General features: G+C 30.1%; 1 protein-coding gene and 1 non-coding gene across 2 annotated transcripts in view; both read right to left on the bottom strand.

Moving 5' to 3' along the window:
- Nucleotides 1-1,753: 1,753 nt before the first annotated feature.
- Nucleotides 1,754-24,662, bottom strand: part of LOC123293787 — a 418,380-nt gene continuing 395,471 nt past the window's right edge. The window contains exons 8-10 of the mRNA XM_044874700.1: nt 4,578-4,839; nt 2,390-2,465; nt 1,754-1,988 (exon numbers count right to left, since the gene is read on the bottom strand). Coding sequence (XP_044730635.1) covers nt 1,754-1,988; nt 2,390-2,465; nt 4,578-4,839 — 573 coding nt within the window. The remainder of the gene's footprint in view (nt 1,989-2,389; nt 2,466-4,577; nt 4,840-24,662) is intronic.
- On the bottom strand, nt 17,508-17,579 carry Trnaa-ugc. The gene has a single exon. It is a non-coding gene; the product is annotated as a tRNA-Ala (tRNA).

The raw sequence follows: 24,662 nt of genomic DNA, 5'->3' as shown, positions 1-24,662 counted from the left end.
AATAATTATTATTTACATTATTTGTTTATTAATAATTAAATTAATTATGTATATCACTTTAATATAATATTTTATTAATATTACATTACATAGAATATATTAAATTAATAATCCATTTTTTAAAAATTTACAAAAGTGAAAATCACATAAAATTCTTTTTCTTGTTTAAATTTATTTTATTTATTTATATATTGATTTACTTATTTAATTCTACAGTACTTTTTTTAAAATTTATATAATTTTTTTTCGATTTGAAAGACACTGCAAGTAAAGATTCTTATCATTAAATATAATTTTTATTTATTAGTCTAGTATAAGACGGCAAGGGAATATTGAAAAGTTTTCGGGTGAAATCGTTTTAAACTACATAATAAATTTTCTGATTATGAAATGTCATTTGCTTATTTGAAGTGTTGTAAGTTATGATGAAAAGTTCAATATTTTATTAACTTCATACGAAATTACGTTTGATGTGATATAACTAGAGGAGAGTGGGAAATGAAAGAGTCATGTTTTGAAAAAGATACTTTACTTTTTATCGACGTTTTTGAACGTGTTTCATAGCTTTTTCAGTCTTTAAATAGCAACGATAGATGAAATCTGTCCACAAAAATTTGACAGTCCTGTAAGAAAACTGAAACAGCTATAAGATACGGCTAAAAATATAAAAATATTTCTTACAAAACATAGTTCTTTCATGCTCATTTTTCTACAAATACTTTCCTAAGTTTGTGGAAGCTTAATTAAGCGATCGATTTTTGAAAAGTTGATATTTTTAACAGGGAGCACATAGCGTGAAGTTCTAATCACCATTGCCTTTCCCTAAAGGAGTTTTAGTAACTGTGGATGAGAGAAAAGGAAACTCAAAACTATATTGATCATTGCTCTAAGCAATTATAAATAGATACGGCTTATCTCATTAAGGCCGCTTTGAATAGAGATAGTTCTAAGGATTGAGAACTTTCATTACTGATGTTTATCAATTAATGTTGCAAAATTCTAAAGGAATTTGCTTTGGAAGCTGCAAAAATGTAAATACAGTAGAGTCTCGTAAATTGATGCTCAATAAAAACCAGAGGTGTTCGGATTACTGGGATTGTATGGAAAAATTCACTATAAATAACATAAATTCTTGAGTGATTGTAGAAAGCATTGGGGAAAATGTGAGCAGACGAAAAGTGTTCCGATTATCGAGATTCTACGGTTATGTGTTTGAAAACGTTCTATTGTTTTACGAACAATTAATTATATGAAATAATGATTAACATCCAAGCAATTTTTGACATATTTTGAGGAAAATTGATTTAAAAAATTAGTGAATGAGTATCATTCGCATTATGTTACTCTACAGAATCGTTGTTTCTGGATCGTTGTGTAAAAATTAATAATTTGACTAGTTTTTCAGTCGAAAATTTAATCGTTTCATAAGAATCACAGTTGTATCAAGACGTTCATTCGACCATTTTTCAAATCACCATTGCCGTTTTATGCCAGACATTTTTTTTATACCAACTAAGGGAAGAAACACATCATAAAAAGGGTAAAAAATTTCAAGATGAATAAAACATTTTTTATACGAATTCTTACGATATTGTCAAAATTTTATACAAAAATTTTGCCTCGACAAAAACTTTTTTTTTATTTCAATAGACTTCTCTCATTTTATACACAATTTGTGAGCAAACAATTACATAACAATCTCTTAATTAACTTTACTTTTGTTAAACCTTAGATAAACACAACAATAATGTATTTAAAATAATTCATGTGAACTACAATTAGTGTTTTTAACGCGAGGACTTAAATCCTCGTAAGGTGGTACTTTTGCTTGTCGAAATTCATCACGAACACGTTCTACCTCAGTCATAACACGTAAAAAATTTAAACCAGCTAATTTTTTTAAATCATCTGTACTCCAACCACCAGAACCAATTAATTCAGCAAATAATGCTGGATATGATGAGACATCTTCTAAGCCTTTTGGCGTACTAGAACAAAAAACAAATTAGGTTATATATATGCCACAGATGGATTGCATAATCAGCATCAGATGCTTTACCGTTATCGTTAGTTTAAAGCCGTTAGTTGTTTTTAAAAAAGTTCCGTTATACAAAACAGCTAAAGGATGTTTAGCGGTTTTTCATAATTACTGAACTTTTACACGCAAATTTTCATAAACGTTTTGCATCTGTCAATACAGCGGTTTTTCATTCTAAACGATGACTCATTATCTTTGCCAATCAGTTTACGTACTATTTGACAAATGAAACGAAATTAAAGGCATTTAAAAAGCGTCATTTTCATTTTAATTTTTGAGGTAAATGAAGCGTAGTTAATGTTATATCTATATATGTAGGTATATAATGTATATAATATAAAATATACTTACTAATTAATACCATCATAACCTGCCCCGAGGCCCACATTGTCGACACCAGCTACATCTCTGATGTGGTTAATATGAGCTATAAACATGAGAAAACAATAGAATTTCAGTATATATGTATTTCAGTTATGTGTTAGGAAATGAAGATATAGAATTAAGGAAGTTGGGTTAGATTATTTCGAGAAAACAGTCTTAGGGGAAACCAAATTCTCTTTAGTTTTCTAAGTAGTTACGGGAGTAGTATGTAAGTCAAGGATAGAAGTCAAGATATATGAAGCATAATACTGGGTGGTCTTACGCTGTTCTGGCTCATATAAAGAATATGAAGCCATCCAATCTCTTTGGTTATACGTTCAGGGTTTTTAAACTAAGAGCTTTCTAAATTTTTTTTATCACTTCAGATGAAGAATTCTCACTTCACGAATAGAAAAGTGAACCAAGAGGAAGATACCGACTAATGACGCCATACATGGGTATCGCCATAGAGATAACATTTAAAATTTTGTTTTGTTAAAAGGAGATGGAATACCTTTGAATGCAATCTTTGATTGCTTATAACTTCTTCATTTTTTAATCAATTTTAATTCCACTTTCAAATTTTGTCATGGTATCAATCAAGTCTAGTTTTACATTTTTTAATGAGTAATATGGCCAATTCGACATCAGAATTATCCCCTATTCGGAAGTTGAATTCTTAGCTGTTGAATATTCAGTTTGAATTTTTGTTTTCAGAACTTTGAAGATAAATTTGTCTGTAAATATTGAAGTATTATAAAAAATGGTCCAATGATAAATTATAGTAAACTTTATTTCCTTCAACTTTACGTTCTCTTTATATTAGCCGAATAAAAAACGATATTTGACGAAGCCTTAATGGATAAAGATAAATCTGATGGAAAAACACCAAAAGATTTTGTAAGGAATTCATATTTTATTAGCCACTCTGTATATTTTGTTTAAAATTTTCTTATAAGGAAACACTCATGCCCTAACTCCCTTAACAGCAAGAGTTAGCTTTCGATTTACCGAATGTTTTGAGATAGGGAGGTGTTAAAATGGTTATGTATCTAAATTTATTAGATACACTTGGGTACCATTAAAACATTAAGAACTTTTAATTAATATTATTATTGTATTTAGTTGTAGGTATATAATAATATGATTAATGAGAATTTATGACTTTGAGTTTACACATTCGAAACAACATAGATTTTATGTGGATATGGATGTGAGGGCGGTGGTTATTTTGGGGGATATTTTTCACCTCTGGAATGTGTTTTCTATATTTTTGATACATGAAAGTTGGAAAAAATTTTTTTTTTTGTATTTTATTGGGAATTTGTTTGTTATCAAGTTTGTTGGAAATATTCTGGGGAGGGCATTTCCTCGAAAAAGTAAATATTTTTATTTATAGGAGACAGGATGTTTCAAAATTGCACGGCACTATTTTAGATGGTATAGTCATAGGTGGGCAACGATTACTCATTTCACACAGTAAGCACTGCAGGCAGTTTTCGTATACATCAATGAGAGTTATGCTCTGAGGTGATATTCACTCAGTGTAAATACAGACCATCCTACCAGGTATTTAAAAAAAATAAAATATTCATCTGGGAAAAGCAATAGTGTTTTCCGTTATTAAAATCACTTACAAATAAAAAAAATTTTCTTTTACTTTTTCAATTCAAAGTTGGTAACCCTCGAAGAAATTCAGAGATGAATGAATAACCAAAAAAGATTATCCCCACCCCCATACGTTAGCATTGGCATCTAAGTAAATTAAAATTTTCTGTTTAGATTTTAAACAGGTTGACACTCTGTATTTAAACTATTTTTAACATTTTCTTGTTAAAAGCCATAAAGAGTAAACCAAAGACAAAGTTTGCCCAGGTATGCTCTAGTTCATTAAAACCACTAATTAGACAGAGATCGCGCATAGTATTTGACGTCATATACTATATTTGCCATGAGAACAACATGATAAATTTGGATTTGCTAGAAAGAGATAAAAACGAACCTTTTATAGCTTTTATCATGGTTTTCTATAGTTTTTTTATGTTGCCTCCTATATTTCAGAAACTAAAATAGTGCCGAGCAATCATGAAACACCCTATTTAGGGGATACTTGCCTTTTGGTCTTTTTCATGGAAGCTACAGGATTGATTCAGAAAATGATAATTGCAATACTTACCAACAGCATCAGCAACAGTTGCCACATCCTTACATGTTAAAAATTGTGAATAAAAATTCACCATTACAATGCCACGATTTAATGCTAATTTTCGTAGCGTAGCATCCGGTACATTACGTGTTGAATTACATAATGCATGCGCTGATGAATGTGAGAATATTACTGGTGCTTTTGAAACAGCTAATGCATCACGCATTGTTCGTACACTGACATGTGATAAATCGACAATCATACCAAGTCGATTCATTTCCTTAACAATGGTCTGAAACATATAAGAAGAAAAAAAATTGTAATTTAGTTAAATTTCTTTTTTTTTTTTTTTTTTTTTAAATACAAAATGGTCTAAAGTCACGAGACATTCTATAAAATTAATGCCTCGTAACATTAAGGAATTATCTCATTGGAGAGATTATCATAACTTCTCGTGAATTTTTTTCTTAAAGTTTCTGTTAGAAATTTTTGTTTAGATCCTGAAAATCGAAATACAAAATTTTAAGAAAACTTTTCGTATCTTCGCTGTTTTTAACCCCCGGCTAAAAGGACGGGTGCTATAAGGTTAACGTATTTATGTATCTGCGGGTCTGTCTGTGGCAGCGAAGTTTCCAAATGGATAAACCGATTTTGAATTTTTTTTAAAGATAATTTGTTCGAGAGTGTACTAAGGTATATTTCAAATTCAGGGTTCCGTACCCAAAACAACTATAAAAGAGATTATCGTCAAATATCTCAGTAGATTTTCTTGGAATAAAGCTAACTCTCAATCAAATTATCTTTCAAACAAAAACGAACAAACGAATCGATGAGTCCTGATTTTATATCGGGAATTTTTTAACTTTAAATAAACTCATCAGTGTGAATCGGGTTCCCAAAGAGGCTTCCTTAAGACTTAAATTTGCATTAGCATTTTCTGTAAAATATGAACGGAACACTGTTCGATTAGAGTAGAAGATAATTGTTTTTTGTTTAAAGATTATTCTATCGATAAATTAGTACTAGTTTATTGTTTAAACATGGTTTGTAAGAATTTTTCTAATGTTTATATTATTTAATTGTAATTATTAGCCACGGAAAAATTTTTTTTTTTCTTAATAAATATTCTAAATATTTATTACTGTTCACAAGACACAAGGAAGTTTTTTATTTAAATGTGATCTTTAACAACAAGTTTTGAAATTTTTTATTGATCAATGCTTACAATAATTTCCTTAATCAGAAAATCGATAATCTGATTTCAACAAGTCATAATCACCATGACTTATTTTAAATGACGCTTACTGCATATAGAAAAGAAGAAAAAAAAGTTCAATGTCTTTAATGCCTTTTTCTGTCTGTATAACAATATGTCTGTTTATTTAAGTATTATGTCAGCAATACAAGTGCCAAGAAATAAGAATGGTTGTTAGTAGCTGTTTCGAACATCTTCGAAAAAAAAAATTCTACATTATTTTTATAAGTCTTTCGAGATTCTTTATTACACCAACTAACTGCTATTCAATGTCTACCGATTTGTTTTTTGAATTGTCTAACGAGTATATTAACACCAAGAATAGCAGCTTTGCCACGTGGAAACATTGCTATCTGTAACATTTAATAATTTACGAAATAATACTAGAGCCCGCGTAAAATTTAGCATCGAAAAGGCAACAATATATCAGAAAACATAACATAATTTTTGGGTTTGAAATTCAATTTTTTCGAAAGTTCGATTACAGAAAGTAGAAGATATCTGTTAGCCTGGATTAAAAAGATGCAAATCCGGGTAGTTTAACGAAGGACCAGTTTAGCAGAGTAGGGTATGTCTGGGCTTCGATCACAGTTCTTGCCTACAGAGTCTCAAGCAGTTTTAGTATATCATTCATATAAATGTGTTATTAATGATTTTTTTCACTTTTTGGATTCTTTTGGACATTATTGGGTTTCTTTACTATTTCTTATTTATTCTCCCATTTCCTAATACAAGTCCAAATATTATTCTAAGTAGCTGACTCTCAAAGATAATTAAACTGATTGCTACCCATTCATTTACCTCTTTACTATTCCAAATATTGAATATAAGTATAGGAACACTCCGGAAAGAAAAAAAAAGACAATTTTATCAAGTCATTTTCAAAATGATAATATAAATTGATTCATTGCATTTATCAAGTATAGAACATTTTAAAAACTCAATTGAGACCTTTTTGTCAATGTTTATAAATGAACATAATTTAAAGAGTACTAGTACCAGACATATTATTAATAATAATTTATAATACTAATGTAGTAAACACGAGAAACATTAATTTACCCATCACTAATTTATAATGTGTAAATGTATGGAGTATATTGGGTGTTCCCAAAGACCTAAACAGTTTGAAACAGGTAGATATTATAATAGGTATAGAGATATTGCAAACTTGTAAAAATTATTCCACAAATTAGCGATTTAGCGTCATTTCTTATCCCCGCTCATTTCGTTTTTCGCCCATGTTTAATACCAATTTTGCCCACTTTGCCCATTTTCATAACAATTTCGCCCACTTAATGGATGCATACGTCATACAAAGAATACTCCCTCCAAGTTTCATGTCTCTACGATCACCAGTTTAGGCTGTGCGTTGATCCGCCAGTCAGTCATTTAGGACAAAACTTTTTTTATGTATGTAGAAGATTTATGCACGCCTCTCTCCAGGATTAGCAATACAAAGAACACTCCCTCCAAGTTTCATGTCTCTACGATCACCAGTTTAGGCTGTGCGTTGATTCGCCAGTCAGTCATTTAGGACAAAGCTTTTTTTTTGCATGTAGAAGATTTATGTACGCCTCTCTCGAGGATTTGCAATACAAAGAACACTTCCTCCATATACAAAGAACACTCCCTCCAAGTTTTATACCTCTACGATCACCAGTTAAGGCTGTGCGTTGATCCGCCAGTCAGTCATTTAGGACAAAGCTTTTTTTTTTATGTATGTAGAAGATTTATGCATGCCTCTCTACAGGATTAGCAATCCTAGTGAGCTAAATTTTTTTTCTATAGTAAAATAGTGTCAATGACTCTTTCTTAGATATTAGAAAGACCACTCTATAGACTAAATGGATTTCTACTTAGAACATGTGAGATATATTATAGAAGGCACAAGCAAGAGCAATGATAAACTTAATGTTATACAGAGAGAAGGTTTTCAATAATTATAAATTATTACTAGTCGAGGATAATGTGCTTGTTGTCTAACACTTGGGCTCTGTTATATGTTCCATACAACAAGAAGCCTTCTTGCTTGCTTGTGCCTTATATACTATGTATGTAGTATAAACTATTATATAACCTTGTAATTGACCTAGTGTTATAGTGTTAAGTCCTTTTAGCTTATATATCCTTTTATTATAGAATGTGATATTATTATTGTATTCGACAGTATGTGTCAGGACTGTCAAGAGGTCTTTAACACCGATGTTGGTCACATGAGCTTTGTGTTGAGTGTTGACAAGCTGATTGTAATGTCAATCTTCTGTTTCGGGAACTGATTGAATTTAGGCTGTTATAATGCTTCTTAAAAACAAGCATCTGGCATATGACAGTGTAAAATTACTCATACAAGTTAGTCTGGCAGTAATTATTCGTAACATTTAATCGAATAGGAGATACAAAGCATTTTTGGTGCTCCATTACGATTGCACAGTTTGCTATGCTTGTTCCAGTCGTAGTGGTAATGCATACAATAATTCATGTGTCTTCAATGATACAGCAAAATTAAATTTTTGGATTCTGATGACGTCATAAAGTTAAAAAATTCGATTTTTTTGATAACACAGGCAAATTTGATTAGATCTTATTGGAATTCTTTTTGAATCTCACTAATTTTGAGTCATTCTTTTCAGCTGTGATGTCAATTTTTTGCTAGCTATTACTTATGTGCTTAATTACGGAACTAGAACTCCACAATCTTGAAACCTATTAGAGCTAGGTTCATTTTGATTACAAAGAAAAGTGTGACCCAAATTTAGTAAGATTATATACTTGGTTTATCAAAATTGTATAAAATTTGGATGTGAGAAGAGCAAAATTACATTTTTTGGATTTTGATGACGTCATAAAGTTAAAAAATTAACCGAAACCCACTAATTTCGGGTGATTCTTTTCAGCTGTGATGTCAATTTTTCACTAGCTATCACTTATGTGCTTAATTCTGGAACCAGGACTCCACATTCTTGAAACCTATTAGAGCTAGGTAAATTTTGATCACAAATTTGAATATCATGACCCAAATTTAATAGGATTGCATCTTTGGTTTATCAAAAATTGGATAAAATTAAATTTTTGAATACTGATGACGTCATAAAGTTAAAAAATTCGATATTTTTGATAACACAGACAAATTTGATCTGATCTTAATGGAATTTTTTTTTGAAATCCACTAACTTTGGGTCATTCTTTTCAGCTGTGATATCAATTTTTCACTAGCTATTATTTTTGTGCTTAATTCCGGAACCAAGACTCTACATTCTTGTAACCTATTAGAGCTAGGTTAATTTTGATAACATATTTGAAAAGTTTGACCCAAATTTAGTAAGATTACATACTTGGTGTAGATTCGCGCCTGTTTGATTGAAACTGAAAATAGATTATGATATGATCCAAGTTTCAGTTAAATATTGGAACACATAGTATTGAGGCGAGAAACATTACAAACACTCCACATACAATCAGTTTAAATACTGATTATACTCTTGAAAGTGATGGAATCGAATTTATATCTGATACCTCTCTATATCGTATCCTATCTATTGCTATACTTAATCGCATTATTTGATTTAAGTATTAGCAATTAATTATATTTCGGGAAACTATTAATTATTGTATGTGGGTAGCCAATAGAAACATATATTACACATATAGAAGCAGCCAGCGCACATATGAGAATATATATTTAATTGTGAATATTATCGGTGACGGCTTGCCCCGATGACATTTAGTTGAATTATTATTCACTCCCTAATTTAATTAAGATAAAATATATTAATTAGGTCCTACTATATGTAACAAAAAAATTTATACAAAATGCCATTACCTTCGAATTTTAACTGTCGGAATGGCGAGCAAAATATACAAAATGTAAATATCGCTTCCTATACGAGAATGTATGTTGTGATTATCCCAAAACATGCACTCTAGTGTTTATGAATATCAAAGAGAATAATAAAAGTTCCTTGGCGATTTTGCCGTCTTATTGCGTTGTATCCACTTGTGCAAAAAATTGTTTGATTGATTGTAGGTACTCATTTTTTTTTTTTGAACATTTTAAAGAAATGTGTACTTAGTCCGAAACTTTTTTATGAAGGGCGAATATGAAGGAAATTAAGAATACAAATATACTTATTAATTGATTTCGATATCGTGTTTGGGTACTAAGTGGCTATCTTCAGCACGAATTTCTCTTGGAATGCATATACTTATGTCATTAAGATATTTTAAAGTATCATTAAAGTGATAATAAGTATTTCTACACGAACATTCAATTTTACATTCATTCGTTGTAAAAATACTTTTTTACGATGTAAAATTCTCTCTACGAAGAATTTTGTAGCAAACACAGAAATACATAAATCACAAAATATTTTTATGTAATAAAATGCTTTTTAAGAGAAAAACCTGTTTAAAGTGTTTACTCATAAACTTTTTAAATAATTTTTATTTTATCTTATCGTTTTGAGTAAACAGTGGGGAAAAATTGTATAAATATCTTACAAAGAGAAGAAATTTGGTGTAAACGCCACATAACCTCTGTATACATGTAGTTTCTTTAAATAAGAAACTCATGGGGGCCAAGATTTTTATTGAATTTTCATTCCCAGGAAAGAGCAAAACTATAAGTTTAATATATTACAAGGAGGCCATCCATAAATTACGTCACATCAATTTTTCGTATCTTTCCCGTTATTTTTAAATATCCCTCCCTCTTCCATTTTGGAAGCCTCAACCTTCTTGGTGTGACGTCACATATTTTATAATTTTTTAGAAATAATTAAAATAAAACAGCAGTTAAAGTGTTTTTTTTTGCGGTTTTCAAAGTCGGTCTTTGCTTGTGCTCTTCTCTCCAACTGAACCGATTTTCTTGAAACATCGCTAAGAAAACTGTCCTTTAAATTACGTTTAAAAAAAAATTAAAATCGGTTCATTCGTTTAAAAGCTACGATACCAAAACATAGACCGATAGCCAGACAGACATAGTGGATAAACTTATAATATTCCTCTTTTTGCATCGGGGGTTGGGAATATGGATATGGTATACAGTACAGTGTTTTTCGAAGATATGCAAGGAAAAAATTGTGCAATTTCAAGTTGAAAATTGGTTCCCGTTTTTGACCCCATTGAAGAAACTTGAGAGTTTATATATCGTGAAAGTTTGACCGAAAGCTTTTTTCCTAAAGGATGGTACGGGGTCGTCGTATGGATAATTTTGCTTACATATTCATCTATCCCATAAATTGTCACAAAATAATTCCCAAACTTTCAGAAAGTTTGACCGAAATTTTTTTTCCTAAAGGATGAGGCAGAGTTTTACTTTGGATAATCTAATTTTGCTCAAACATTCACCCATCTTACATCAATGGGCTAACAATGTGTATTATGAATTAGGGGTCAATAAAACGTAATACAAAAAGCTCATCGTCGAATTTTCGAGGCGGTAAACATTACTTCTATAATTTTAACAACGAATATAGAGGTAAAAACACAAAATGGTCGTCAAATTTTAAAGAGAAGAGTACCTAGAGTAGTAGTATTTTGATGATTTGCAATTTATTCTACTATGTTCGTCGAATGATGTAAACTCGGTTACACAACATACACCAACATACACACAAACTCCTTGGAGTTTTGTCATTCTTTTAAGAGACATCACTCAAGACAATATCATCTCATGATAAAATCAATTTTGTAAGGTTTAACTACATGACGTTAGAATGTCTTGAACATCACCTAAGTGGCGAATGTGAGAAGCAAATCTCTGTCGTGAATTTTAAGCTTACATTACTCTTGTGTATTCGATTTATGATTAATTTTCGACCAATGAAATTGTAGTATGCACAATAGGAAAAAATAAATTGTTTAGTGTAGATATATCTTTATATTAATATCACTTTGTATGAAGAAAAGTGTTTATATATTTAGTTCCTGTGGGAGTTAAAAGTATGTCCCGTCACTCATTATAGATAAACAGTGGTACATACTCCCACAATTGCTTATACGCTATTTATTTAACTATGTTTAGGATTTCGTATCACAGGACAACAAAAGCTGCAAAAAAATTTGTCATAATTCTTCACGGATTTCAGATAGTTTTTGCAAGCTTTGAAAAAATATTCTCCAATCAAATACTGTTGTTTAACATTCCCCTAAATTAAGACTTATTTCAATCTCTTCTCGGTAACTCCTCTCGTTATTTTTATCGACTAGTCTCATCTATTGGTAGAAATAACTATTCCCATAAAATTAATATGAAACTAGTTTCAACAATTTCGTATTTCATACAGGATATTATAATTCATTTGAGAATAGCCTGTAGTTCGGAGAAGAAAGTTTATAACCGAAATTTCGCTTTAAAATGTAAAGCATTGCTCATTACTGGTAAGAAATAGAGACATAATGGTTGTTCTTCATTTCAAAGCCTACAACTTTTGTTCAGCCCGTGACTGAATTTAAGGAGCCTATCTGGGCGGGATCTAGTCATCGGCCGTTGCGTATTTTGTTCTGTGCCTCAGGCTGTCTAACTGTTGCTCATTACTGGTAAGAAATAGAGACATAATGGTTGTTCTTCATTTCAAAGCCTACAACTTTTGTTCAACCCGTGACTGAATTTAAGGAGCCAATCTGAGTGGGATCTAGTCGTCGGTCGTTGCGTTTGTTTTACTGTGCCTCAGGTTGTCTTACTGTGTGAAAACATTTCAATCAATTTCAATTGATTGAAAAAGACAAAAAATTGAAAACAAAAGATAGTCTGATGCGCAGTACAGAATACACAACGACCGAGGGGACTAGATCTCGCCCAAATATGCGCCTTTTTTCGTACTACTCTTTCCAGTCTAGTTTTTCGTCCTTATTACATATGTTCTTGCAACATACTTAAGAGCTGTCTTATTATCTGAAACTTGATACTACTTTTTGTAACGGAGCCATAAATACACAACTTATATTCACACTTAATCGATCGAGCTTTTTGTTTTGTAACATAACAAGTACAATGGTGTCACACAAATGGTGGTGTCACTTGTGGATTTCAGTGACTTTTTTTGTCTCTACATTTTTACATTTTGTTTTACACAATTACATTAAGGTGTGAGAGCTTATGTGTGAGTGATAAAATTTTTATCCAAACCAACGTGCAACGTGTGTAATAATGTTTCACGTACAAAAACGTACAAACACTCATAGAGCGAATGTTGTAGGTATTTTTGGTATTTTTACTTTCTCATTCCTATTATTATAATAAAAATAATAACAATAATGAAATAATATGTGTGGTAGCCGGTAAAAGAGCGTATGTATAAAGCACATTAAGGTTTAACGGCCATTAGAGCCATTTACATAAAAATATATAAGCATTTTTAGAATGTTGTAAATCAAAAGAACATATACAAAATTTAATTTTTCCAGAGAGAAATTTGACGTGTGTATGGACACACCTATTCAGATATCGAGAACTACAAGGACTGCGTAGAAGACATTCGAGTACACGTAAATCTTTGCAGAGATATTTAATTCTTTGTAGTCTGTTTTGAAACAACACGCCAACAAAGTTGTTAAAACAATCCCTATTATTAAATTCAAAAATAAATACAATAGTTTTTGCATTCAGGTTTCATTAATTAGTGCCTACAAATTCAGGAACGATTTTTTGGAATTGAAATTTTTAGATTCCACATTTGCGCGCTAACTCTGAAGTTCTTTATTAACTACGGTTTAAGAGAAAGCGTGTAAACATAGACTTTGAATTTATTTAAAGCAACTCTAACCAGGTGTTTGTTTCCCTGCAGTATTGTAAAAAAGTTTTGGTTTATTGCACGGCTAATACATATAAACATATAAACCAAATACATGCTTTGTAGTCAAATAATGTGTTTATTTTTAACTTAACAATACCACGCAACTACAAAAATACATAATATATTGTGTGCAAGTGCTGCTTATAAATTTGATAATAAAGATATCGCTCTTCAATCATCAATACTCTAACTATAGTCGTCTCTGTTCATCAAATGATGGATCTTCGATGAACTCACAATTAAATTAAAATTTTGTTGTTATATCATTGACAACCTTAATTTTTTAAGATATTATTATAAACTACAAAATTGTCTAAATAGTTTAGATAGTTTTTTATCACACTCTGTAGATTTTTTGATATCAACTTTGAACGATAAAATAATAATAAAAAGCCCGATGATCTAGGAATTTTTTGTGATTTTTGGAAACTTTGTTAATCAAAAAATGTATTTATAAAGGTTTATTGACATCCCTAGTATTATTAAATCCTTGCATATCTCCTTAATTATGATCTCCTTTAATGAACATGAATAGAAAGAAGTACTTTCAGTGAATGCACCCAATTTAATGAATACTTATGTCCGTAGTGTCAGTGAAACCTTAAACTTAAAATATAATAAATTTAAAAAAATTAAATAACGGTCATTAATTTATCGTTAGGGAAAAAGGAAAAAATAAAACATATTCATGTTTATCACGCGTAAATTTTTATTTTGTTGCCACGTAGTTGCAAACAAGTGAAATATTATTCATCAGAAATTCATCGTATAGAACGGAAAATGTAAACATAACAAACACATCATCTATTCTATATACCGGTAACATGAAAGTTTGTTCGACGTAAAATGTTATTATATTAAGTAAACAAAATTGTTTTTTCTAGATATTAACTTTTCTTTTACTTTTTCTAACTAATTGACAAGTTACTAGTTTGTAATAGCTTCTGTAGGTGTATATTAAATTTAGGAAAATATAATCATTTTTTTAGGCAGTTTGTGAAAACTTTTCATAACTGCTCAACCACCTCTGGAAACATCTTGAGATTTAGAACTCCGTTCAAAATATTGCAAACAATGATATTTTGAAGACACAAGATATTTGTGAAACAATCATATTTTCTTTATTAATGAGAAAGTTGGCATAACTCTTAAAAGGCTACCATTTACGGATCTTAAATTAAATGTACTGGCTGCTGGAAAACACTAATGGAAAAAGTCCAGATCACGATCAAAATTTGGCGGATTGGTTCTTGGTAGAATAATAAATAAATTTTTGATAATGTATTTTACATTTAAAAAACTTTTGCACATAGTCATGTATGAAGACTTATAGACACAATTATTTTCTACTATTTAGTAGGTACAATAAAAACTTGACCTTTAAAAAGTATTTTTTATTTAAATTTTGTCGAATTAAATACTATATGGCTAGTCATATCATTATTTTCCACAATAAAGATATATCGACGTTTTTACCACTATCAAGGGCTGCGAAAATTATTGAAATTTTAATAAAAAATCCTTTTTAGGGGGCAAGCTTTTATTGTAGTAAAAAGTAGAAAATAATTTTATCTATGAGTCACTCATACCCGAATATTTGTAAAATCTTGAGGCGCTAAATTTAAAATATCAAAAAGGAATCGAAACGCCTCATCTACTCCACATGCTTAATTCTTTATCGATTCATTCTTGATATTAAGCGCCTCAAGCTTTTACAAATAGCCGGGTATGAATAACTCATATATAAAATTATTTTATACTTTTTAGTACAATAAAAGCTTGCACTTTAAAAATATTTTTTATTAAAATTGTTAATTTAAGACTATTAAATAATGTATATATAATATGGTGGAAGCGATGAGGAAATCAGGACCTTACCATGCATTGTGATACACACTAAATGTGCATGCAAAATGTGCAGCTCAATCGGAAACTAAATAAAAGCTTGTAACAACTAACGATTTTGTAAAAGAACTGATTCGGCAATCCATCTGCAACATATACACTGGATTTATTACAAACATTTCTTTAGTAAATTGATTAAAATATATAGTCGGTATCATTTTTTAATCATTATAAAACCCTGTAAAATACTAGAGTGTGGTGATTTAAATTTTAATGTATATTTTAAGTAAACATTACACAACAGAAATATAATAATTTATGCTGCATCAACAAAGTTCAAACCAAGAGTTAGTTAGTTGTATGTATGTACTGTTCTAGAACTTATTAAACCAACCAACAACACCTTCTTGCAATGTGCAATTCTTTATCGTAAATTTATTTTTGTTTCATTCTCTTGAAGAAAATCATACTTACATAACACACAGAGTCATAAGAGTTTTATTTTATTTACTTCATTCAAACTCGTATAAAGTATGAAATAAATGCTATAAGTATACTTAAGTAAGCGGATACAAGGGGGATAAATTTATACAGGATGTACCAATGATATATATGTTAATGGGAAAACAGGCGAACTTTTGACAGTAAAGTTGCGTGAATTAAAACTGGGTGCGCTCTATTATAACAACCAAATTACAATTAAAATTACATTCACGCTAAAATAATTTGAAAATGGTTAAAAAATAATTAAATTATTGGAAGAATATTTGGCTCAGTGAAGGTAACGGTAAAACTGTCTGGCAAATTATATAGCTAAAAGTACATAAAAATTGTAATCCTAAATAATTTAAAAATAAGCAATTTTCGCAGTTTTTTGTTCGGGAACTCCAGCCCAGTCGAAGGTCATCTCTACCCTTTTTAAATAAGAAACGAAATATCAAAAATCCAACCAATCCAACAATCTTGAAGTCAACTTTTCCGTGACGTTAGCACCTTTTATACCATAAGGAGAGCACACCAGTCTGGTAGAATTTTAGATGAAAGGTGCAACTCTATGAAACTTCTGATCGGTTATGAAATATCTCGACTGAATCCCTGTATAAATACGTATACGAATGTAGGCTATAATAACATCGGTTATAGCGACCAATATTCATTTGAATTTCCTTGCAGTACAAAAAACCGCCTTTTTAGCGGTCGGATAAAGCAAGGTGAATATAGGCGAGACGTCACAAGTATCACCTCCCCATATTCTCGTTCCTCGCCCGAATTTGTACTACTTCAGGAGAGAGTGAAGGAGGCTTTAGATTTTATTTTATTTTTAATATAACTTGATTTTTACGGCTTGTAAAAATTTAAAATATCGAGTCTAAATTAAATCAGACCGAGAACGTTTGGTTGCAGTTACATTCTGTAAGTATAAGTTTAGAATGATATTTCATTTCACAGCGATATAAAATTATTATAATATGCATAACAAATTTGTAAATATTATAAATTTTAAAGTATATAAAATATTTATACGTATAGTTTTGAACTTTGGAGCGTATAAACATATAGGTTAGGTACATACTACCTATTATTTACAGGTTATGTAATTTTAAATATTGCCTATTTATTTTGTCAACATGATTATTTTATTCGAATAAAAAGTATAGTTTCATTCTAATAAATTTTAGTAGAAACTAAATATGTACGTACTAAAAATAAAGTCGTGAAACTATTTTGATAGTTTAGATTTTTCGATATTTTGTAAAATAAATTTATGCTCTTTGAAACTTGGCAGAAGAATTAATTTATTTACAATTAAGAAATACATTTTTGAATGTGCAATTTCCTGCGACTTCACACGCGAGATTTTGTAAACTGAATAATAATAAAAGAAGTTTCTATTAAAACTTTTCGTGAAAGTAGACTTTTCACTGAAGCCATCAAAATTCAGAGTGGAAAAATATACTTAGGACATGTTGAATATCTTTTGCATGTGAATTTTACCGCAATATGGTGTAGTTATAATTGATCAGTTGTTAACATACAAAAAAGAGATTTAAATTTAAAAATATTTGGAGATGCGGGGGATCGAACCCCGGGCCTTTCACATGCAAAGCGAACGCTCTACCACTGAGCTACATCCCCATATATACAATAAGCTAAAAGATTCAGTTGCGTAAATGCTGTACTGGTTACTTGATCTCAGGGCTTTAATAATAGAGACATTATGACGAAGCAAGTTAAATGAAAGCTCATGAAAAATAAAATACATTAAAAATCAATAAACTGGCAAATAGCAACATTATAAGACTATCAAATACACAATCTGTATCGAAATCTGTTCTAGCAAATAATTAGCTTTTTAATAACCAGACAATATATGTGTTTGAGAAACTATTACTGCACTTGAAATGTAAAATTTAAAATAGGTTTTTAATTATTAGATTCTTAATTTGTAATTAAATTACAATTACATAAATGAAGGCGCTGTAGTTATGAATTAAAATGAAAAATCTGCATTTTTTATTAACTATAAAGGCCTATTAATAGACTAATAACTCCAACAATATTCGAAAATTATTTTCCTCAAATCAGAATACCCACTGGTATTGTTCTGGATGAACAGAAAATGATTAAAAACCCTCGATTGCGTGTTATTGTAAGGGCTTATTATTCAAGTTTCAAGAAGAGTCAGATTTTTGTCACTTTCTAAATTTATCATGTTTTAATCCTCGTACAAATCATGACGCTCTTATACAAAACGTTTTTTCTAAAAATGTTTTGTATAAAAACATATTCAATGCTCAATAATTGCAATGAAAATAAAGGTTTGCAAAAAGTTTAATACAAATAGTATCATAAAACTGTTCGTTCTTTCGATTTCAACAGATGCTGATAATTTTCCTGTGTGCTTTTTAAAAGCTTCAGTTATTTAATTATAACCACGATATATTTTAAAATATGAACAATAGTTATTAGCACAGCGTTCTAAAACGCAACTCCCAAACAGATGAACTGATTTTGATATTTGTTTTTGTTTGATAGGTTATTTGATTTGATAGGTATTTTTCTGATATGCTCAATACATCATGACTATTTTACATTTAAAAATAATTAAAATTGTACCTACATGTACTTTTACCTGTGTAAAACAATCCCTACTCCTTTTTCGAGTGTTATGATAGGGGGATTAGTGAGGGCTATAACGTGGGGGATTAGTGAAGGCTAACCGCAAGGAATGTGAAGGCTATAACGTGGCAGTCTTTAGTTTTAAAATCACCAAAGCGAGCGGGTATCACGCTAGTTTATAATAATAAAACTTAAGTTTGCATAATAAAAAAATGTATGTACAGATAACATTTTGTTCTATTTATGATTTTGTGTATTACGATAATTAATTAAAATTATTACTATCTTAAGAGAAGTTTTATGAGAATAAAATTCATTAGTTTGTAAAGATTTGTGTACAGCAGACACTCATTCATTCAATATCCACTTAACTATTTATAGATCTAGGGACCGGTGTAGTATTTGACGGTCATTTCAGAATGGTTGGAAATATGAAAGGCGAGTCTAACAATTTTGTTCTCTTTAAAAATTTTCGTAAAAGGCCTGGAAAATCATTAATTGCTTGGTGGCAAGCTTAAATTATGAACATAAAATGAAGACGATAGAGTTATTCGGGGCAACTGTACGCACTTTTCCCTTTCAAATCAATCCATGTTTTAATAATGAAAGCTGAAGAAATCAAAACAAATTCTTTAGTAAGAGCATATATTCAAAAAATTTTTACTTGACACGCTAATAAAAAATTCCATCTCTCTTGAAAGAGAAATCTCGAGCTATAAAAATTTTCGTAGAGGAAAAAGTTGTTGGATGCGATCTTGACAACCGCCTCTCAAACTGCCAGCCGTTTGCTTGACCCTAGACCAATTATTAAAACAAACTTGAAGAAGAAAGACGAATAATAAAAACCTCTTACATGTAATAGTTTTACAATTTTGTTATTCCATCGGTTTTAATAACATTTGGCTAACTTTACATTCCGACAACAACGAAAAGAAAATGAACGAACGAAAGAACATTTTCATTATTGTATATTTTTCCTTATATTATTAAATGGAATAAAATCCCATAGTGGTTTTATTTGAAAAAAAATTACAATCAAGAAACAAGAATTATAATGTATTTAGAGATCTTTTCATCAACGACGAGTCTTTTTATACGAAATTTTCTACTAAAAACTTAAAATAAATGAGAATGCTAACTTTTATTAATAACAGCGTTCATTCTACTTGTTATAATTTTACACACAAAATAGTCATCATTTTAACGTATATAAAGGGGATCATTTTGCCCGTAACGACATATTTGAATATCGTCATAAACATTTACCTTAAAATTTGTTATACACTTATCAAAATGTGTTATAATCATATATGTAATACTAAAGGTATATGGGCAGTTCCTATAAGTGGAAGGCGTTCGGACTAAGTGAAACAGATAGTGTATCGTTCTCTCACTCTTCCGATCGCATTTGTCAGCTCTGCGCATTTTTCGTGCGCACTATTTAAAATTTTTAAATGGTAACCATGGTTACCATATTTTAGAGAATTCTCAAGCATGCGCAGTATAGATAAAATGTCTCGAACGAGAGAGAAAACAAATATTGTCGGCACCGTAAAGTTTGGACATTCTTTCCCGTACCAACTGCCCATATACCTTTAGTATTACATATATGGTTATAATATTATAAAAATCCACAAAAGCCAAGAATAAAACAAACAGTCTGCGAAAATAACACAAAAAAAGAAATTTTATGTTGAAATTTTAAAATTGAAAATGGTTTTTCTAAACTATAAATTGAAACAGTGACGTCAACATCTCGCTATCGTAACGCCATCGCACGAAGAAATGATAATATAACATGAATAAGATAAATGGTTTGTTTATCAGCTGGCCTTCACTATTTTATAACGCAAATTTCCATAGAAACCGATTGGCTCACAGCCTCACCTCAGCCTACGGAGGTTAGTACGTCACTACCGTTTTATTTATTCAAAAATATAACTATTTTTTATTAATAAATTAATGCATCGTCTCTATTATTCAATGACTCGATTTCCACCTTTATTGTACCATTTAAGTTCTAGATTGAATACGTAACATGATGGGTTAATTCTCTTAATACTTGTTTTGCAACGTGCTTAAATTTTTCGACGGTTTATTTTTATTAGAATCATCTATGCAATACTTTTGATTCGATTTTGAAGTATCAAATAAATACAATTTACTCAAATTTATATTCATTACATATTACATTCTTTCAACAATAGTGTATTGCGTCCTAGTGGTATATTTACATTTCAATACAGTTTTCAACAAGCGCCCATTTTATAAATTCAATAAAATAATTTTTTAATAAATATTTATTTGAACGAAAAATAAATGTATAAAAATTGTAGTTTTTCCTGTATAGGAATTTGAAAACAAACAAATAAATAACGAAAAAATAAAAGAAACATCTTTTTTTTTTTCTTTCACATTTGTTGTTTGTTTAAAATAGCAAAGTAAGGATAAATTTGTTTATGTTGCCGTGCCGTCAGACAATAGACAATAAATATATTCATTTTTGTCGCCAGTAAATTGGTTTTTTTCATGAATTGTCTAACAGATCAAACATGCTTAGTTTAAATATGTATTATATGTTACACGAGGATATATTTGTTTGTCATCGATAGTACCAATAAATATTTAAATTGGTGTCATAATCGGTTCCCTAGTTCGCAATTCGGTTCTCCAGGTACCTGTTTTGGCGAATATATGATATATTTTCGTATTTTCCTCTCTAAAACATCGTAAAAATAGGATGGTTGGATATTAACTCATAATCTACCTATTTACTCCAGGCTATCAACGTGTTTTTATCGAATTAATTACCTCTGCCTGCGGAGCAAAATGAAAATACTTCAAAAGCTATGCGAATTGGTCTAGTTAAGTACTAGAGTTCTAGATACCAGTGGAACAACATAGAATGACATTTACATAGGCAAAATTTATTACAGCTCGACATTTATGCAACTCCGACAAATTGGGCGATAAAATTCCACAAAGGAGATAAGCGTTCTCATACAGAAAAATTCTCCACAGTTGCCTTGATTCTTGATTAAATTGATAGGTATAAAAGTCAAAAATTAGTGTGAACGTAATATAACCACACGAGCAAGGGCAGTATTAACCGAGCTTCTCTCTTTGTACTTCTCTCCCAGCTTACAATTGATGAATATTTGCTTTTATTCTTATTTTAATAGGAAGATAATCGAATTTCCGGTACTGTAGATATATACCCGATATTTCGATAGTAGAAATGTTCAAAATGTAGGAGGACAGAAATGTCTCTATTGGCTGGAAAAGTCAATTCACTCTTTTGTACCCCTGAAGTACTGAACCCATTTTTTAGAAAGAAATTAAAAATGAAGATGAAAACCTTCCAACGCTAGACTGAGTAAAAATTCTCCGTGTTAAAATATAGTTATGTTTTGTATACTATCAAAAAGTTTGATAACAATATCGAAAATGTATTTAGTAACTTGATTTAATTGTGATAAAAGTTTTTTTTTTCAAGGTTATGTTACATCGTTATGTCAAAAATATAGGTATTATTATTATTCTAACCTAAAATATCAATCAATAATATTACATGTGTACATTTTGTTCATGGTATTTTGTGTTTCCATGTAAAAGATAAATTAAATTGATAGTAAATTTTCCTATTTGTGAATGTGATTTGAATCGTATTTTAATTATAAAATATCATCATTTTACTATTCATAGTTTGTTTTATGTCTCAATAATGTTTGTGAACAAAAAACACATTGAGTCGTCATACAATTGTGATAAATAATCAATCAGTTTAATGATAACATTCAATGATAATTAATTTTTTTTTCTCATTATACCAAAAACTTTGTCTATTATTACTTTAAATATTTAAGTAAAAATTTTGTTTAACGTGAAATAATCAATTTTGTATTAGAGGTAGGAATTCCCCAAGGTTTTTCCCCAAAAGAACTGACAATGTCTTCGAGGTGGACCCACACTGGTTTCACCAAGCTTGGATTGCTATTCTTTCCCCATGCCTTGGTCAAGGGTACTCAATCAAGTATTATATGCATATGCATATTATATGCATATTCAAGTATATTGTTATGCCAACTTTAAGCCGACCTTTGACTAAGGCTAATAATCGAGCTTTTGTTTATCAACACTTTCAGTTGCAAAGCTAATAAATCTAGGTTTGGTTTGCCAGCTCTTGTCCAAGATTAAGACAGTATTGCTTCTCCAAATCTTGATGTCAGGCCTCGCCGTGTCAGCACAGGCTTTGGTTTAAACTCTAATAGTGATAAACCCGTATTAAATATACATACCGAATATAGACAAATGTGATACCAAAACAAACACAAAAAAATATGTTTTCACCTGCACCCAGGATTCAAGATTGAAATCGGTGAAGATCGAAAACCAGGCTTAGGCAAATATTTTACAACCAACGTTGAAATGATGTTCGATCTATCTAATACAAGATTGAGCCAGTTTTTATTTCCAAGCTTGACCTAATCTTTAAAAATCTGGGTTTGAATCATTATTGGCGTGTTTGTTATTTCGTCTATGGGTTTGATAACGTTTATCTAACACACACATCTAACACCATTCACACAGACCATAGGCTGAATATGATCTTTTGAAACAGGACTACCTTAAAGAAAATATTAATGAATTGTAATCAAGTTTTAGGGTCGAAAACATTACCTTTTTACTACGTAAAAAGATATTAAAATGAAGTTCATTTAAGGAAATCATCAAATTGGCAAAAATTAACAATTTTTTGTTATGCAGTCTGTAATTCGAGACTCGAATAATTATATTATTCCTATAATAGATAGTTTACTCAAGACTATAATATAGAAACGTTTAAAATAGACAGCTGGTGGAATATATAAATTGATTGCTATTTAATTATACCATTTTCTAAAACAAACCACCCTATTATTCCCCGAAAGAGAACATTAATATATGTGCATATTTTATATTATATCGCATATCGAGATACTGCAGAAATTTGTTATATTATTTTCAACAAAATGGTGAAGAAAGATGCGGGGAATATATAATATTTTGATGTACACATTTAATATTGATATCAATATAATATATATTTATAGAAAATTGTTTTTTTATTAGTTTGAAAGTGTTCGAAACGATAGAGCGATATTACTACACTGGTCATCAAGAAAATTGGGTCATTAGGAAAATTAATTCAAGTAAGTATAATAATCGTAACAAAATCATCAACATCTCTTAAGAAATCTTGTATTATCTAGTTCTTAGATCACAAATCTTAAGTGAAAAGTTCGTGTCATGAGAAAAGCTACCCCTTAATATTTTACGAACTTTGGAAGTGGACACAAATTGCAAAAAGTTTTTCCCAAGAAATAATATAAAAGCACCAGAATGCTTGTTGATTTCTATTTAAAATGCGTTTTTTCTTATTCATGTACGAACTTTTTTTCTTGAGTTACACAACGTTAAAGCCAAATCGTTATTCTTTGAGTTTAAATTGCCGAATCTCTTGAAATAATGATCGCTTAGAAATTTTTCTGACAATATTCATTCGAAACATGAAACTGCTTTCTTTCAAATCGTTTAATTAGTTTTTTTAAACTTTGTCTTCATCCAATTTACAGATTCTGTAGGTTTGTTGTCCATCGGTTTCCGCTGTTAGCCTATAGATCAATGTATTCAAGTAGCAGCATCGATAAATTCGATTAGACTTCCATATTTTCGTTTAAAAACGGGAAAGAAGTCTTTGTGAGATGGTCTTGCCGTGTCGATTCCAATTTTCAAGTAATAAAACTAATTTTTACATACCTTTCAGTATTCTAAGATGTAAGCGAGAAAGTCTTGAAGTGAAATCTATCATCATCTCCTGGTCTATTTTAATACAATTTAAATTTTATAAAATACAGATAAAGTAGAAGTTAAGGACAGCTTTTGTACTTTTTACTTGTTTTTACTTGTTGAATACAATAGAAGTGCTTTTTACGTATAGTGATTAAAGACCTTTGTAAAGAGTTGAAATCCAGAAACGTCACTTGCTGCCTGCACACATGAGTATAATTACGAGGCAAAGGATAGTTTGTATCTTAGTCGAACTTATTATTATAGTCA

This window comes from Chrysoperla carnea, chromosome 1 (genome assembly GCF_905475395.1).
Source record: "Chrysoperla carnea chromosome 1, inChrCarn1.1, whole genome shotgun sequence".
In the NCBI taxonomy this organism is placed as follows: Eukaryota; Metazoa; Arthropoda; class Insecta; order Neuroptera; family Chrysopidae; genus Chrysoperla; species Chrysoperla carnea.
The sequence above is the reverse complement of the archived record's forward strand: the minus strand, read 5'-3'. Positions and strand labels throughout refer to the sequence as shown.